General features: G+C 44.9%; 1 protein-coding gene across 10 annotated transcripts in view; it reads left to right on the top strand.

The window, feature by feature from the left end:
- adgrv1 (adhesion G protein-coupled receptor V1) overlaps positions 1 to 15,477 on the top strand; it is a 110,412-nt gene that overhangs the window by 50,493 nt on the left and 44,442 nt on the right. For 9 of the 10 annotated variants that reach the window (XM_081714049.1, XM_081714048.1, XM_035529958.2 and 6 more), the window contains 17 exons: positions 142 to 290; positions 397 to 595; positions 892 to 1,111; positions 1,886 to 2,125; positions 2,451 to 2,600; positions 2,976 to 3,452; positions 3,661 to 3,804; positions 4,094 to 4,265; positions 4,477 to 4,612; positions 4,715 to 5,556; positions 5,770 to 5,887; positions 6,030 to 6,201; positions 7,959 to 8,201; positions 10,526 to 10,933; positions 11,094 to 11,278; positions 11,927 to 12,179; positions 12,911 to 13,050. In XM_081714049.1, the coding sequence (XP_081570175.1) occupies positions 142 to 290; positions 397 to 595; positions 892 to 1,111; positions 1,886 to 2,125; positions 2,451 to 2,600; positions 2,976 to 3,452; positions 3,661 to 3,804; positions 4,094 to 4,265; positions 4,477 to 4,612; positions 4,715 to 5,556; positions 5,770 to 5,887; positions 6,030 to 6,201; positions 7,959 to 8,201; positions 10,526 to 10,933; positions 11,094 to 11,278; positions 11,927 to 12,179; positions 12,911 to 13,050 (4,248 nt within the window). Of the gene's footprint in view, positions 1 to 141; positions 291 to 396; positions 596 to 891; positions 1,112 to 1,885; positions 2,126 to 2,450; positions 2,601 to 2,975; positions 3,453 to 3,660; positions 3,805 to 4,093; positions 4,266 to 4,476; positions 4,627 to 4,714; positions 5,557 to 5,769; positions 5,888 to 6,029; positions 6,202 to 7,958; positions 8,202 to 10,525; positions 10,934 to 11,093; positions 11,279 to 11,926; positions 12,180 to 12,910; positions 13,051 to 15,477 lie in introns of those variants that run through there. The other variant, XM_081714052.1, reaches the window with a different exon arrangement.

The following is a 15,477-nucleotide window of genomic DNA, read 5'->3' as shown; positions in this document are numbered from 1 at the left end:
TAAATCATTGGGAATAGCTGTGAGGAAAAGAAAATGAAGACAAATTTGTACTAAAACTTTTGCTTTGGGAGATCATGTGGTTGTTCAAAAGGTTGTTCTCTTGTGTGCGATTATTACTTCCTGCTTTCCTGCTCTCTTCAGTATGCTGGACTTCACTTTACGGGAACACGGCCTGCAGGTAGACCAGCCTGCAGCCATTGGCAGCTTCTCCTCCATCACTGTGGTCATCCAGAAAAATGACAATGCAGAGGGCGTCCTAGAAATTGACCCATCTTACATAAACATTACGGGTACCCCATTTTTTCCCCTACTTGCTTACAGACAGCAGCCTGTTTGGTTTATATGGCTCTTCTTAGATTACTGAAAGTATAATCCTCTTGATGTGTCTGGTCTCAGTTGCGGAGGACGTGGGCACTCTGTTTGTCCCTGTGCTGAGGAGAGTGGGCACGTATGGGCAGATCACTACTGAGTTCATCTCCAAGGGCTTGACTGCCCAGCCTGGCTCTGACTACATTCTTCCTAACGGCAGCTTAACCTTCAGACATGGCCAGAACATCAGTTACATCAACATCTCCATAGTGGATGATCTAGACAGGTGGGTGGGTGTGGTTTTGAAGCTTCACAGTTAGGAAACATATTGTTGGAATGGTTAAGCTATTAGAAATGCAGTTAATTTATTGCGTGACTAAATGTCAACTCTCTTGGCTAAATTAATCAAGTGCTTGGCTTTCAACACTATGTTATTAAATTGCCCTGAACTATTTTATGATATTGATAAATAGTGGCTGATCTCCTAAGATTATAATATAGTATGTAACAATGGGTAATCAACAATGCAAAAAAAAGAAATTTAAGGTAACATCAGATATTGTGGCCTTAAAATGTTTCCAGTGAATATAACGAGATGTTTGAGATCCGGCTCACGACGGCCACAGGTGGTGCCATGCTGGGCGGCCAACTCAGCGCCCAGATCACTATTGCGAAGAGTGACTCGCCCAGCGGAATGGTCCGCTTTGTGAACGAGAGTATGATATCCATCCCGAACCCTGACAGCACCCTGCGACTCCGCCTGCAGCTGGAGCGAGTTGGGGGCCTGGTGGGAGATGCCACGGTGAGCCCCGTCTAGACGATGACCTCATTACATTAGCAGTGCTTAATATTCCACACAATGCTCGTGATATTCCGCATGTGGGGAAACCATTTGGGGGGGGAAAAAACTTGCACTGGATGTTTCCATTGCTTTGTGCATTCAGTAATGTGATAATAGGGGATATGAATCAGAGAGCTGACCGAGATTGGAGGGACGACCTGTCAAGTTAATGAAAGTGAGAGGATGAGTGCAGTGTTAGGGTCTTAGGGAGAGGTACTGACTGATTTAAAGCCTATTGAAAGGCAGTCTTGCCTCGCCAGCCTGTTTTCAATAGAACAAGCTCAGAGACTTTTGAATACCAGCATCACTGCCATTATAATGCACAATAAATGTATTCACCACACTGTCTGTTAAAAAACTCAGAGCTCAGGCTGGGCTTTTCCAAGTTTCTTCAAGTTTCCTAAAATTTTGGTGACATACAAATTTGTACTTGTACATTAAGGTAACTGTAGTTCACCTCACCCTTTCCTGCCCTCTTAGGCGCAGCATCACTCAGTTTCACTAATTTACTAAATGCAACTCCTCCTCATACACCTGTAGGAAATTATCTAGATCTATTGTGTTGAGACTTATTGTGAAGTCTCTTTTGTCTTGCCAAGTTTCTGGGGTCAAAAAATGAATGGAGCTAAAAACAGCTTTACGAATCCTCACCTATGGCTTTAGAACCTTTCAGTTTGTGAATTTAAGTTGTAATGCAAAGCATGCTAACTGAGGAATGTGGTTGTTTCCCCCCAGATAACATGGAACATTCTAGGTCCCAATTCAAATGAGGTATTGCCATCTGTAAACACAGACCTTGGTGAACCCGTGAACGGGTCATTCCATTACAGAGATGGGGAAGGGGGAGAGCGCATCCTTGAGCTGTGGATTCTACCCCATGGAGAGGTGGAGGTGGAGGAAACCTTTGTAGTTAGACTCAGCCTCCTCATGGGGGACATGGACATTGACTCCAGAGCAAGCTCTGTTACGCTCAAGGTTTGCCATTATGTCACTAGATCACCTCAGTTAATGCATATTGCTGAAATTAAAGCATGGTTCCAATAGGCCAATTTCCTTTAAACTTAGAATAAGTCTTTGTTGTTTAAATAGGTATTTTTCTGTTAAAATATTTTCCAAATCGGGTTTCATTTGGGTCGGAGGAGCTATTTCATAAGAGGTAGTACCTAGCAGAGATTTGTCATGATTTACAGTTTTCTTTATTGTAATAGTGTGTGTGTGTGTGTGTGTGTGTGTGTGTGTGTGTGTGTGTGTGTGTGTGTGTGTGTGTGTGTGTGTGTGTGTGTGTGTGTGTATGTGACAGATTGCGAAGTTTGGTGACCCGAATGGCATCGTGCAGTTCACAGCAGAGGACCTGAGAGAACATGTGTACAGCGAGCCTGCAGCTGGCGAAGGTCCTCTCGACATCACACTCCTCGTCATGCGCAGAGAGGGAGTCATGGGGAACATCACAGTAAGGGGCACACACACACACACACACACACACACACACACACACACACACAGCAGCAGCACTGCTCCTCCCTTACCTATCACAACATCAATGTCCATAAACGGGACATCTAGAATCTCTGTTCCACCAATAACAGACTTTTAACAGAGCTGTCCCAGCCTTTGAGAAACCCGCACTTCAACACTCCTGATACAGGTCATCTCCTCTTCATCTGGGTCAGAACAGTCAGAGCAAGGAGCTGTCCAGAGAATTGCCACTGAGCAGTTCATGAAATTATATAGATTTAGTATATGGAATGCTTCATAACAGACTTTTTAGGTATTACTTTATCAGAGACATGAGTAGAAGCTACTCAGCTCCAACTCTGTTCCTCAGGTGTACTGGGAGATCTCCAGCGAATCAGAGGTGTCTGGCGACTTTGCCACCCTACAGGGCTCCACAATCATCCTGGCCGGGCAGCAGGTAGCAGAGATAACCCTCGCCCTCCTGCCCGACACTGTGCCTGAGCTGGAGGAGATCTACACCGTGCGGCTGGTCTCGGTGGACGGCGGCGCCAAACTTGATGCCAACAGCAGCAGCACCCGTCTCCGCGTGCATGCCAATGACGAGCCGCACGGGGTGTTTGGTCTGCCCCACGGACACCAGGCGCTGATCGTGAATGCCACCGACCTCAGTAGGCGCCTGGCTCTGAACATTAGCCGGGCAGCAGGGGCGTTTGGGAGCGCCAGCGTTGCATACCGGATCAGTTATCCCACTTCTGGGCAGAGCTTTACGGAGGAGAACTCCACTGGGAACATCCTGGTGAGGGATGGAGAGACATCTGTTAGTGTCACCGTGCCTGTCAGTAAGCAGGTTTGTAGCTGTCTGCCTGTCGTAATGTCTGAGTGTATTTCATTTCATTTAAATGACATGTATGCTTTCTAGTCAACAGTTCCTTGAAATAAACCCACAGCACAATTCTATATCCCTGGCGTAATATTCCAGTGAAACACAATCAGTAAACAAGGAGAATGTCTCTTAGCACTTCAGCAACATCCTTTGATGTTGGTTCTCTTTGCAGGTGTTCTTTGTCACTGGTTTGAACCTCATGGTGGAACTGACCAACGTGACTCTAATTGGACCTGTCCAAGGCTCTCCGCCCCGTGTCCATCTTGAGACGAGGTTTGCCATTGTGTCCGTGCCTGAGGAGGCTGCCAATGCTGAGGTCAGTTTCTTCCTTATATTCGGCAAAATGCACCCAAATAGCCACCAGGGGGCAATATAGTCACACATTTATACCAGAGAGAATAAGATTTATAAAAATTTTGATAGAAGGCACAAAACTTGATAGAAGGGTCAGAAAAGTGTGATTTTGATTGACACATCTGCAATATTCACACTGATTCTAATGTGAAGTTCGTAAGAAGGCATTCTCATAAGGAGGCATTTTTTTTACCTTTTGTCTCAAGAATAAAAAAATTTTGCAGTAATTATGTCAAACCCTCTCTGTCTAGATTGGCTTTGCCTCCTTGGCGCTGCAGGTGACCGACATTGTAAGTGGCCTTTGTACTGCACAAGTGAGCAGGACCGGGCTCTATGGGGACGTGATCGTGCAGTGGAGGGCTGGGTTCCCTCCTGGCCAGACTCCATCAGGTTACCAGCCCGGAGTCGTCTCACCCAGATCAGGTTATTTACCATCATACACACGTGCAGACATATACATTGTATACACAACATGACACAGACAGGTCCATTAGGGGCTCACAAGGTAATGTGACAAAACATTGGATCTGTAAATGAGCTTTGTTTAAAATGACTCCAAGGTGGCTATTTCTGGTAGTTTCCTTTTATTCAGGACTTTCTTCCTTTAATGTCTGTTGGTTGGTTTTGTCTGTAGGCACTGTGACCCTGTCTCATGGAGAGAGGAGTGAGCTTTTTTCTCTCTCGGCCCTGTATAATGTATCTGAGCCGGTTGCATATGCCATTCACCTGAGCGCTTTGGAAACCAGTTCACCAGGCGGAGCCAGACTCCGGTAATAAATACTGGGTAATAAGTGTATTTTAATGAGCTCAGTAATTGTGCTCAGTTGTGTCTATATGTATGACTGTGTTGTGCTGCATCCTGCTGTGTTCAGGTCTGGATCCACAGTGGCAGAAGTGGAGCCCTTGGGTCTGTATCAGTTCTCACCAGAATCCCGGCAGCTGGTCATTGAGGAAGACGTGCGGACCGTCACACTCTATATCCAGCAACTCTACGGTTTCCGAAGCAACCGCACCCAGCTCTACTACAAGACGTGGCCAGGCAGCGCTCATGCCAGTGAAGACTACGCCCCGGTGCCTGACGGGCAGCTGCTGTTTGAAGCCCGACAAACATCCGCCGCCATCCGCATCTCGATTGTGGACGACTCATTGACGGAGCCCAACGAGACGTTTTACGTGAACCTGACTGATGTCCGAGTCCTTGCCGCCGCCGCCTACCCTCCGCTCGGGTCCATTCCGCGAATTGTCCCCGAGAACAGCGTCTCTACCGTCACCATTATTGCCAGCGACGTGGCCGGTGGGTTCCTGAGCATTGGCCCGACGCTGGTCCGCACTTCTGAAGATGGCCAGCAGGGAATGCCATCTCAAAAGGTGGCGCTGAGGGTGCGCAGAACAGCGGGGGAAACGGGAGCAGTGAGCGCCAGGGTTCGGGCTTATGCCGGCATCGCCGCACCAGGGCTCAACAGCACACTGTTCCTCCAGGAACACAATGGGATGTGGGCAAGGGAGGGGGAGGACTTTGCGCTTGAGTCCCAGACTGTGACTCTGTTAGAGGGACAAAGGGAGGCAGAGGTCAGCCTCTTCATCCTGGATGACCAGGAGCCAGAGGGGCAGGAGGTCTTCTTTGTTTATCTCAGTGAGGCCGAGGGGGGAGCAGAGATAGTCAGCTCGCCAGATGATAGTGGCTTCCTGTCCTTTGCCAAAATCATCATCCTTGGTAAGTCCTCTGTTCATTCTGTGGTCAGTTGAATTCGACTTGTCACCTGTACATGTACAGGTGTGTAGAGAACAATGAAATGTGGTTTGGCTGGCTTTCGCAGTTAACGTACAACATGGTATGGTGTGATACCATATTTAGTTTCACATTACTGCGGACTGGTTTCACATTACTGCAATTAGCTCAATTAAATAATTCCTTTATCCCACCCAGGAAGTGATCTTCACAACGGAATTGTGGGCTTCAGTTTGAGTTCCCGGTCAGGCCAGGTCCTGGATGAAGATTCAGACAACCGGACGGCTGTTCTCTTCCTCCAAAGGCAGGAAAACAGGTAAAAGTCCTCTACCTCCAACACTAATTACCTGTTCCACACCAATTACCTGTACCACGCATGATTCGGGCTATCTTTGGCCTCAGTTTGTAGTGCTGGTGGCACAGGAAGGTGTTTCCACTGATTTGCTTGTGTTTGACAGAGTGTTTGAGGACGTGTACGTGTACTGGCGGGTCACATTCAGCCCCATGGCACCAGAGCTGCTCAGCAATGGGGTGAACCTTACACGGGAGCTGCAGCAGACCTCGGGCCACGCTGTGTGTAGGAGAGGAGAGGTCCTCTGCCCCCTGCCTCTGGAGGTCCGGCCTGATCAGGTCAGTCAGCGGTAGGCTGCAAGCTCGAGCCTTGAGTGAGATCAGACCAGAAAATGGAGAAATGGAAGGCCAGCACTGGGCTTCCTGACAGCCTGTCAGGAAGCCCAGTGCTGGCCTTCCATTTCTCCATTTTCTGGTCTGATCTCACTCTTTCACCCTCTCAGCTAGAGGCTACAGCCCTTTTGCTGCCGTGCCTTAGCTCTTCACTTTCCACACCAGTATGCTGCGGTGCCTCTTATACTAAGCATAAACTAGAAGACTTTGAAAAGGCTCTGAAGAGACTTTTAAAAGTCCAACAACCTCTCACATCTAAAGAAAATGTTTCTTCAGTCACGAGACAGTCTGTGATTTTGCAAAGACTGGCAATTGTCTCAATTAGTCCCTCCCAGCTTCCGTGTTCCATTTTTTCCCTGTCTTGTGTATTTTAGTTCCATGCCGTGGTTTAGTTTTCTCTACCCCTCATTTGATTGCTCACACCTGTTCCACATTTGTGCCTTGTTAAGTTCATGTATTTGAACCCTGTCATGTTCCCTGTGTCTTGGCTGTTCATTGTTTATTTGATTCTATGTGTTCATTGTGTTTGATGGTTGTGCATCTGTGAATGTCAGAATATCTGAAAGCCTCTAGTTGCCTGTATGTAAGTTTGTACTCTAGCCTTCATGTTTATTAGCCTCTGAGTTCTTCCTAATGTCTTTTGTTATAGCCTGATTCCTCTGTTTGCCTTTTGTGTTTTTGTTTGTTGGATCATGTATCCTCGAATGCTCCATATTGGCTCTATGACCCTGGGCTACTCTGAGTACGACTCTGGATTTGTCCTTAATAAATCTCGCTCTTCTCCGCACACGCGTTCTCCTCCTTACCGCTCACTGTTACAGCGATCTTGCAGGGTCACTGTTTGCAAGAACTAGATTCCTTTTGAGATTATTTCCCACTGGCAAAGGAAATTTACAAGAAGAAAATCTGTTGAACAATTGAACCGAGGAGAAGCAGCTTTTGCTGCCCTTGTGTGTGCAATGGGTTCTTCTGAAAAACAGAGAGAAAGGAAAAGATGACCGTTACTCCCGAGGTCTCCCTGGAGTCTCCCCGTGCCTCGCAGTTGCCCACCTGACGTGTTCCTGCTTTGCTGCTTCCTGTTTGCTGCTGGAGAGAGGTCACCTATTGCTTATTAACAACATACATGCCACTGTTTGCATGATCCAAGGCTAAAAACTCATGATATTAAATACAGTTGATTTTTATTGGAACATCAAGACGAGAAGATGGCAGCCTTAAGACAGCTATCCTGACAACCTAACGCCAAATGATCGACTTGACAGGAGTGTACCACAAATCTAGCAAAAACCCTCATGATTTTATTCTGACAGTGGAAATATCTCTGCAAGTCATCTGTTGGAAGACCAGAATTAATCTGCTCACTTTCCACAGATGCTGGCCTCAGCTCTTTCTCTGGCTGAAGTTGTTTTTTTTAAGCCTGTTCCTGTAAACAGAACGCTCCCTTAGTATAACTCATTGAGTAGCAGAGTTATAACAGCTATGGGGTCCGTTTTTGTCATTAAACTCAATATGTTGTCACTGCAATTTCAGTTACTGCTTGGTATCGTGGCAAAAATAGATATATAAATATATACAATATACTTTATGAAAAAAGGGGGGGGGGGGAAAAATATATATATATATTATATATATCCTGACACAAAGGATGTGGTATCCAGCTGCACTCTGACAATGCCCTTTTGTGTCCCATGTGATTGCTGCAGGACCCGGAGAATGAGGTGTGGTTCCTGGTGGAAATCTACGAGGTGGGTGAGGGCGCTGCAATTAACCAGAGTGCCCGCTTGGCCAACATCACCATGCTGGAGAGTGATGACCCACGGGGTGTGGTGTACTTCGCCATGGGCTCCAGGCTACCCGTGGCTACACTCCAAGCCACCACAGTCCCCCTGCAGGTGTACCGGGACGGCAGCGTGTCATCTGCTATATCCGTGAAGTATCGTATGCAGGTGAGGGCCCTGTGGTGTGTCGACTGCTGTCCCTTATTCCGGCCCATCCATACTTTTCTGCATTTTCTATACATTTTATTACCTCACAACACACACAGACACACCCACACAGTCTCGCAGTGTGTGCATGGGGATACTACATTCAGATACAGACTGTCTGTAATTGAAGAGGGCATCAATAACAGCCCCTGTTGATGTCAGTGGGAAGGTAGACATGCACATGCACCACCAAAAACAAATGGATACATAACCTACAATAAGTGCTGCCAGACACACATCTGTATGCATGCATGCAAGCACATCAGTCTTCAAGGAACTACTGGAATGTTCTGCAATGATGAATTTAGAATGTTTTCAGATCCTTTTTTTATGTTTGTATGTGAATTCATTTTAAAACTGGATTCAACAAAATTTCTCATCAATCTACTGCACAACGAAAAAGCAAAATTTGGATTTTGGAATGTCTTATGTCTTGAAAATTTACTTTACAAAAATAAGTATTCGACCCTCGTGTTAGGACAGTAGCAGTTGAGCTATGGTGCGTTCTACTTCTATCAGTGGTTATTGAAATACGTCCACAGCTTCACTAGAGTCCATCTGTGTCAAACTGAATTGATTGGACATAATTGTGAAAGGCACAAACCTGTCTCTTTAAGTTGATAATGTATGTCAGAATGAAAACCAAGCTATAAGGTTGGGCAAACCATCTGTAGACCTGTGACACAGACTTCTGTGTCCTTTTCCAGATCTGTGCGTTCACAGAACATTTCTGTAACATTGAAAATGCCCAAGAACATGGTAGCCTCAATGATTATCAAATGGGAGAAGTTTGGAACCACCAACAGTCTTCCAAGATCTGTGTACCCACCAAAGCTGAGTAATCGGGGCCAAAGAGAGGTGGTCAGACAGGTAACCAAGAGTCCAGTGGTTATTCTCAATGAGCTCCAGAGTTCCTTTGTGAAGACTGGAGAATTTAACAAAAGGACCAGCATCCATGTAGCACTTCACCAATCAGACCCTTATGGTGGACTTTCCAGACAGATATTTTATTGCTTGGAGTTTGACAAAAGGCAACTGAACAAAAGGCTAAATTTCTCGTCTGATGAAATTAAATTTGAACTATCTGGCCACAGTGGTCTATATGGTGGAAACCAGGCACTGAACATCACCCCATTGTCACATCTACGCCGTCATCTCTGTACTGTCATCTCTATTGTTGGTGGCAGTGTCATACTGTGGGGGATGTTCTTCTGCGACTGGGGCTGGGAGACTAGTCAGGATAGAGGGAAAGATGAGTGCAGGAAAATATAAAGCATCTCTGTTTATGACCTGAAAAGGGCTGCCCACTCATGCTCCCCATGCAGTCCAACTGAACTTGAAAGCTTTGGAGAACAATGAGAGACACTTCAACAGGAAGGTGTGTCAAGTGTATGGGCTCATTCCCAAGAAGACTCGAAGCTTTTGTTGCCACTAAAAGTAGTCAAGAATTAAGTGACGGTTCTCTATATTTTTGTAAATGGAATTTTCATTTTTAATAAACTTACAAAAAGCAAAAAAAGTTACCATTGTCATTTTACTGTGTATAGATCGAGAAAGAAATGTGTTGGATCTGATTTAGGATTCTGAAACACAAAATGTGTAAAACGTCGCAGAGGTTTTGAAAATATTCTGTATGAAATGTACAAGTTCTGAAGACCGCCAGAGAAATGTTACCGTGAACTTCGTTGCGTTCTCCAGTGTCTTGTTTGAGAGCAGATGAATATCTCCTGGACGAATTCTACTTGCTGGTTGACCAGGCTCTGTTTTATAGCTTAATTGGACCTAGTGCAGTTTGGGTAATGGCAGAGTTATCAATCTGTCTCTGCCTGCCCCTTCAGAGTCAGTCTGTATGGATGTGGAACAGAAGAGGTGGATATGACAAGCTGAGGGAACGTGGAGCGTTGGCTCGGAACACTCCTGCTCTGCCTTTGTCCCTTCCTTTTCTGTTTTTCCTGTTCTCCATCCTTCTCTTCACAGTTAATCTCTTCAGTCATGTATCACAGGTTTCTACCATTAGCCCAGGATTGTTTATTTATCTTGCACACAAAGTGCCTTTGAACTCCACACTTCGAGGTTTAAAATCATCATCAAAGTTTTTTAATTTTCCCAGAGCGCTCTGCTCTGCTGCTTTTCAGCGTTATTGTTACTACATTAAATAAGTATTTATTAGCAATCTTCATATAGCTAATCATAGCACCTTCATTCATCAGTCCACAGGTTCGGAATCATATGGCCTGATCTGTTTTACTGAAGCCAGTTCTGTTTCTCTGATGTATTCCATGCAGGAGTTGCAGAGGGCAGAGTTTATTGGCCCCATTTGGATCTCGCCAGCCTTGGCCGGGCTTGACTTCATCGCGGATGAGAGCACGCTCGACTTTGCCGCCGGGCAGCGCAGCGTGGGTCTGAGCATCACGCTTACCCCCAGCAACGCCTCGTCCAACCCCGCGCCCAAGCGCTTCCATGTAATCCTCTCTGAGGCCACAGGGGGTGCCAGGGTGCATTCGGTGTACAGCACGGCTAACGTGACGTTGGTGTCAGACGGCGAGTCCCAGGAACTGTGGGCCCTGGTGGACCAGCTCCATCAGCCACTGGACGAGGCGATCATCAACCACGTCCTGCAGGGCATCGTTAACAAAGTCAGAGTAGACGTGACCCATGAAGGGCTGGGTGCTGTGCTGGATGCAGCAGGCAAGGTTGGAGCAGCTTGTGTGTGTGTGTGTGTGTGTGTGTGTGTGTGTGTGTGTGTGTGTGTGTATACTGCGCAGAGGGAGGTAGATGTAATGGAGTGAGGATTTAATATATAGGAAAATGGCAACAGGTTCTCCAAGTCCTCCTCTGTCTAATGTCAACTAGGTCTTGACGGAGGGTGAGAAGACTCCTCTGGAAGGCAGCAGCCGTGGTTTGACCTATGACCTGCTGTGCTCCCTGGCCAAGCCTAGCCGGATGGACACACAGGGGCTGAGCCAGCTAGCCCATGTGGCTGAGCGTTTCGCCTTCACCCTGGTCACCGGCATGCCATGCGAGTCCAAGGCCCAGCAGTGAGTCACCGTGTGAAACCTGACTGCACACATTATAACATCTTTTAGTAGTATAAATCTCTGCTTTTCCAGTGCCAACTGGAAATTTAATTTTGCATTTAGGTGCTTACATATTTAGTTTTTGTGTAAGTTTTTATTTATATTAACTATAATTCATGTCACTAGCCTAATGACACAGCTAAAATGTTTGTGGGAATCAGTTAACATGACTGTGCTTGTTTAATACAAACAGCTCACCTCTACCTCTCAGGCAGAATGAATCGCACTCAGCAGCATTTCCACCCAAATGTAGTAGTAGTAGTAGTAGTAGTAGTAATAATAATAATAATAATAATAATAAGTTCAATTTATATAGCGCCTTTCACAGACACAAGGTCGCTTTACAGTGATGGAGATAGAGGAGAGAGAAAAAAACAATTGACAACAATAATTAACAGATGGATAATTCTGAAAAGTGTTGGGAAAAGAGATATGTTTTAAGTTGAGATTTGAAGGAGGAGAGTGAGGAACAGAGACACTGAGGAGTAGTAAGCAAGAGGATTTTGAACTGAATGCGTTCAGGGATGGGGAGCCAGTGTAGCTGATGTAAGTGTTTATGTATCTTTTGTCTGCCAATTTAAGCACTGCATGTTCTCTTGCCTCCTCCAGAGGAAGAACCCTCCTGGATACATGCCCTCACCTCACAATCACTGCCTACCACTGGTACCCCACACATATCAACGGGCACACCTTTGTGGGCAGCAATGGTGACACTTTTACCCTGCCCGAGACCCTGTTAGAGGTGCCAGTGGTCCCAGATGGGGGCATTGCACCCTCTGCCTGCCAGAAAGTGCACTTCACAGAGTACAGCACGCAGCACTGGTTCCTCACGAACACGACCCCCAGCGTTCTGAACAAAAAGGTGAGCAGGGTTGTCAAGTCAACAGGCAAAAAGGTGTATGAGTTTAGTTTCAGAATTTAGATGTTCAGATCATAGGAGATTCCACATAGAAATGCTTGTGGGAAATATAAGCTTTGATTGAACTTCGATTGAAATCAGTCCTTCAAAACGAAGTCAAATATTTAATATTCATCCACTAGTTGGTATTTTCTGCAGAAGTAAATTCGCATTTCAGTCTAATAGCAACATTAAACATATTAGACCCAGAGTAGCGATGAATCACCACTGGCATTTCACTTCGCAGCAACGTCTTAAGTCATGGCCACGAATCTGGTGCAGTGGGTCATATCTATTATGTTTCATGTAAGAATAAGATATTAAAATCCTGTTGTAACACTTCATGCCTTAACCCACACTGATTAATTCAAGCATACGTCTTTGGGTTAGGGAAGGTTAAAGGAGGTGTCTGATGTAAGGGAGACCCATTAGCTTGGCCCTTGCAGATGTCCAGTGGATGGCAATATTGTTCCTTTGTTAAGTTAGCCAGCCATGTACGGAAGGGCTTGACCAGTCATGACTGCCAATCATATTCCTACGAAAGCCAGAGACTTTGAGTTCCTCGTACTCAACTGGGTCGGTGTATGATTTATGAATACTTCCCTCTTGAAAATGTTGTGCGGGCATGTGCGTGCGTGCGTGCGTGTGTGTGTGTGTGTGTGTGTGTGTGTATGGTGTATATGTGTGCCTTTCAGGTGTTCTCTGTTAGTATACAGGGCAGGGGGTCCAAACCTCTAGCAGATGGTAAAGAGGTAGTGTACAAAATACACACACCGGACCACCGTGTGAAGCCACACAAATCTTTGTGTATTTTGTGGAACCAATCCACTGAAAGGTGATTCTCCTAGCACACACACACACACACACACACACACACACACATACACAAACAATATTGTCATATATTGATAGGTTCCATAGGGATTGTTTCAGTTTTTAAAATACCCCTCATTCACTGACCATCAGTGACACTATGTAGTTCAACAATTAACTGCATCCTAAGTTCAATTCTTTCTATTGTCATAACTGGTATACTGCCTTTTTCTGAAATAGTACGTGCAAGTATACGGTTGTGCTCACTGTTTACATACCCTGGCAGAATTTGTGATTTTAAAAAAAAATATTTTTTCAGAGAATAATAATAATAAATCAATACATTTTCTTTTATTCATGTTTAGTGGTTGGATTATTATCAAACAATTGTTTTTGCCATTTTTAAAAATCATAATGACAACAGAAACTACCCAAATGAGCCTGATCAAAAGTTTACATACCCTAGTCCTTAATACCGTGTATTGCCTCCTTTAACATCAATGACAGCTTGAAGTCTTTTGTGGTAGTTGTGGATGAGGAACTTTATTTTCCCAGATGGTAAAGCTGCCCATTCTTCTTGGCAGAATGCCTCCAATTCCTGTAAATTCTTGGGCTGCATGAACTGCACGTTTGAGATCTCCCCAAAGTGGTCAATGATATTGAGGTCAGGAGACTGAGGTGGCTACTCCAGAACCTTCACTTTTTTCTGCTGTCACCAATGACAGGACGACTTGACAATGATCTAAAACGCAAGGCCATGTTGGAACATCCAAGTGCATCCCATGCGTAGCTTCCAGGCTGATGAGTGCATATTTTCCTCCAGTATTTTCTGATAAAATGCTGCTTTCATCCTGCAATCAATTTTAACCGCATTCCCTATGCCTGTGTAGCTCACACATCCCCAAAACATCAGCGATCCACCTCCATGTTTTACAGTAGGGATGGTGTACTTTTCTTGAAGCTGGACTCTGTGCTGTTTGGTATATTGTGAGCGGGCTGCTCGTGGCATTGGTGTAGTGAGGGCTTTTTCTGGCTACTCGATCATGCAGCCCATTTTTCTGCCTCCTTATTGTGCATCTTGAAACAGCCACACCACTTTTTTTTCAGAGTCCTGTATGTCAGCTGACAGTATTTGTGGGTTTTTCTTTGCATCTTGAACAATTTTCCTGGCAGTTGTAGCTGAAATTTTTGTTGGTCTACCTGACCTTGGCGTGGTTTCAACAGAATCCCTAATTTTCCACTTCTTAATTAGAGTTTGAACACTGCTGATTGGCATTCTCAATTCCTTGGATATCTTTTTATATCTTTTACCTGTTTTATAAAGTTCAACTATCTTCTTCCGCAGAGCCTTTGATAATTCTTTTGCTTTCCAGATGTCTCATGCAGGGGTCTGTCAGGAACAGACTAATTTACTGATTCTTTATACACACACAAGCAAGCAGATCACAAGTGAGGATGGTTACCTTTAGTAGCCATTTAAACCTGTGTGTGTCAACTTGCGTGCATGTTATCATGCCAAAACTTCCAGGGTATGTAAACTGTTGATCAGGGTCATTTGGGTAGTTTCTGTTGTCATTATGATTTTAAAAAGGGCAAAAACAGTTGTTTGATGATAAATGACTTGACCCAACCACTAAACATGAATAAAAGAAGTTGTTGTATTATCATTATTATTAACTGAAAAAATATTTAAAAATCACAAATTCTGCCAGGCTATGTAAACGTATGAGCACAACTGTATGTGCATACTACCAGTGAAGTGTTTAATATCACAGTGAAATGGGAAGTAATGTTTAATACAAAAGGATTTAGTTTCAGGAGAGTTGGGCACCCAGGCTGACCTAAGATCATCAATCTTTTACATCGTCATGAATATCCTTGTGTCATTGTCTAATAATGCGACAGATAGTATGTACAATTAGGCAGTCAGGGTCAACGTTCATAACCCACCCAGACATATTCATTTTAAAGTCTGTCTCTCACTCAGGACACACATCTCTTGTGATTCATCAGGTCTGTGGGTGTATTTTTGTTCATTCATACGTGCGTGTATGCCCGTATGTATGCACGTGTGCATGCGTGCCTGTGAGCGCACGTGTGTGTTTTCACAAGAGAATTCGGCGTATTCTATGCCTGGAAGCTGTTGTAAAGGACATTCCGCATGCTTGGACTAAAATTATGAGCTTTCCTCTTGGTTCAGCTTGGCAGGATACAGCAAACCCAGGGTTGTGCCTCAGATTAGTTTGATAATAACAATAATGTTTTTCTTAATAAAAGAAGTTATATATAACCTTGTAATCCAGCTGGATATCTAAGTAAACATTTCAACCCTCTTCTAACTCATACTGCACGTGTTTGTTTGGGGAAGACCTCATAGTACCAGAGTGACCCCGATTAATAACAGTTTTAAATAAGGGGGCAGTATAATTATGGCTATACATTTCTGAAC

Source organism: Electrophorus electricus, chromosome 5 (genome assembly GCF_041902795.1).
Source record: "Electrophorus electricus isolate QZ-2024a chromosome 5, ASM4190279v1, whole genome shotgun sequence".
Lineage (NCBI taxonomy): Eukaryota > Metazoa > Chordata > Actinopteri > Gymnotiformes > Gymnotidae > Electrophorus > Electrophorus electricus.
This window is presented reverse-complemented; position numbering and strand designations above follow the sequence as displayed.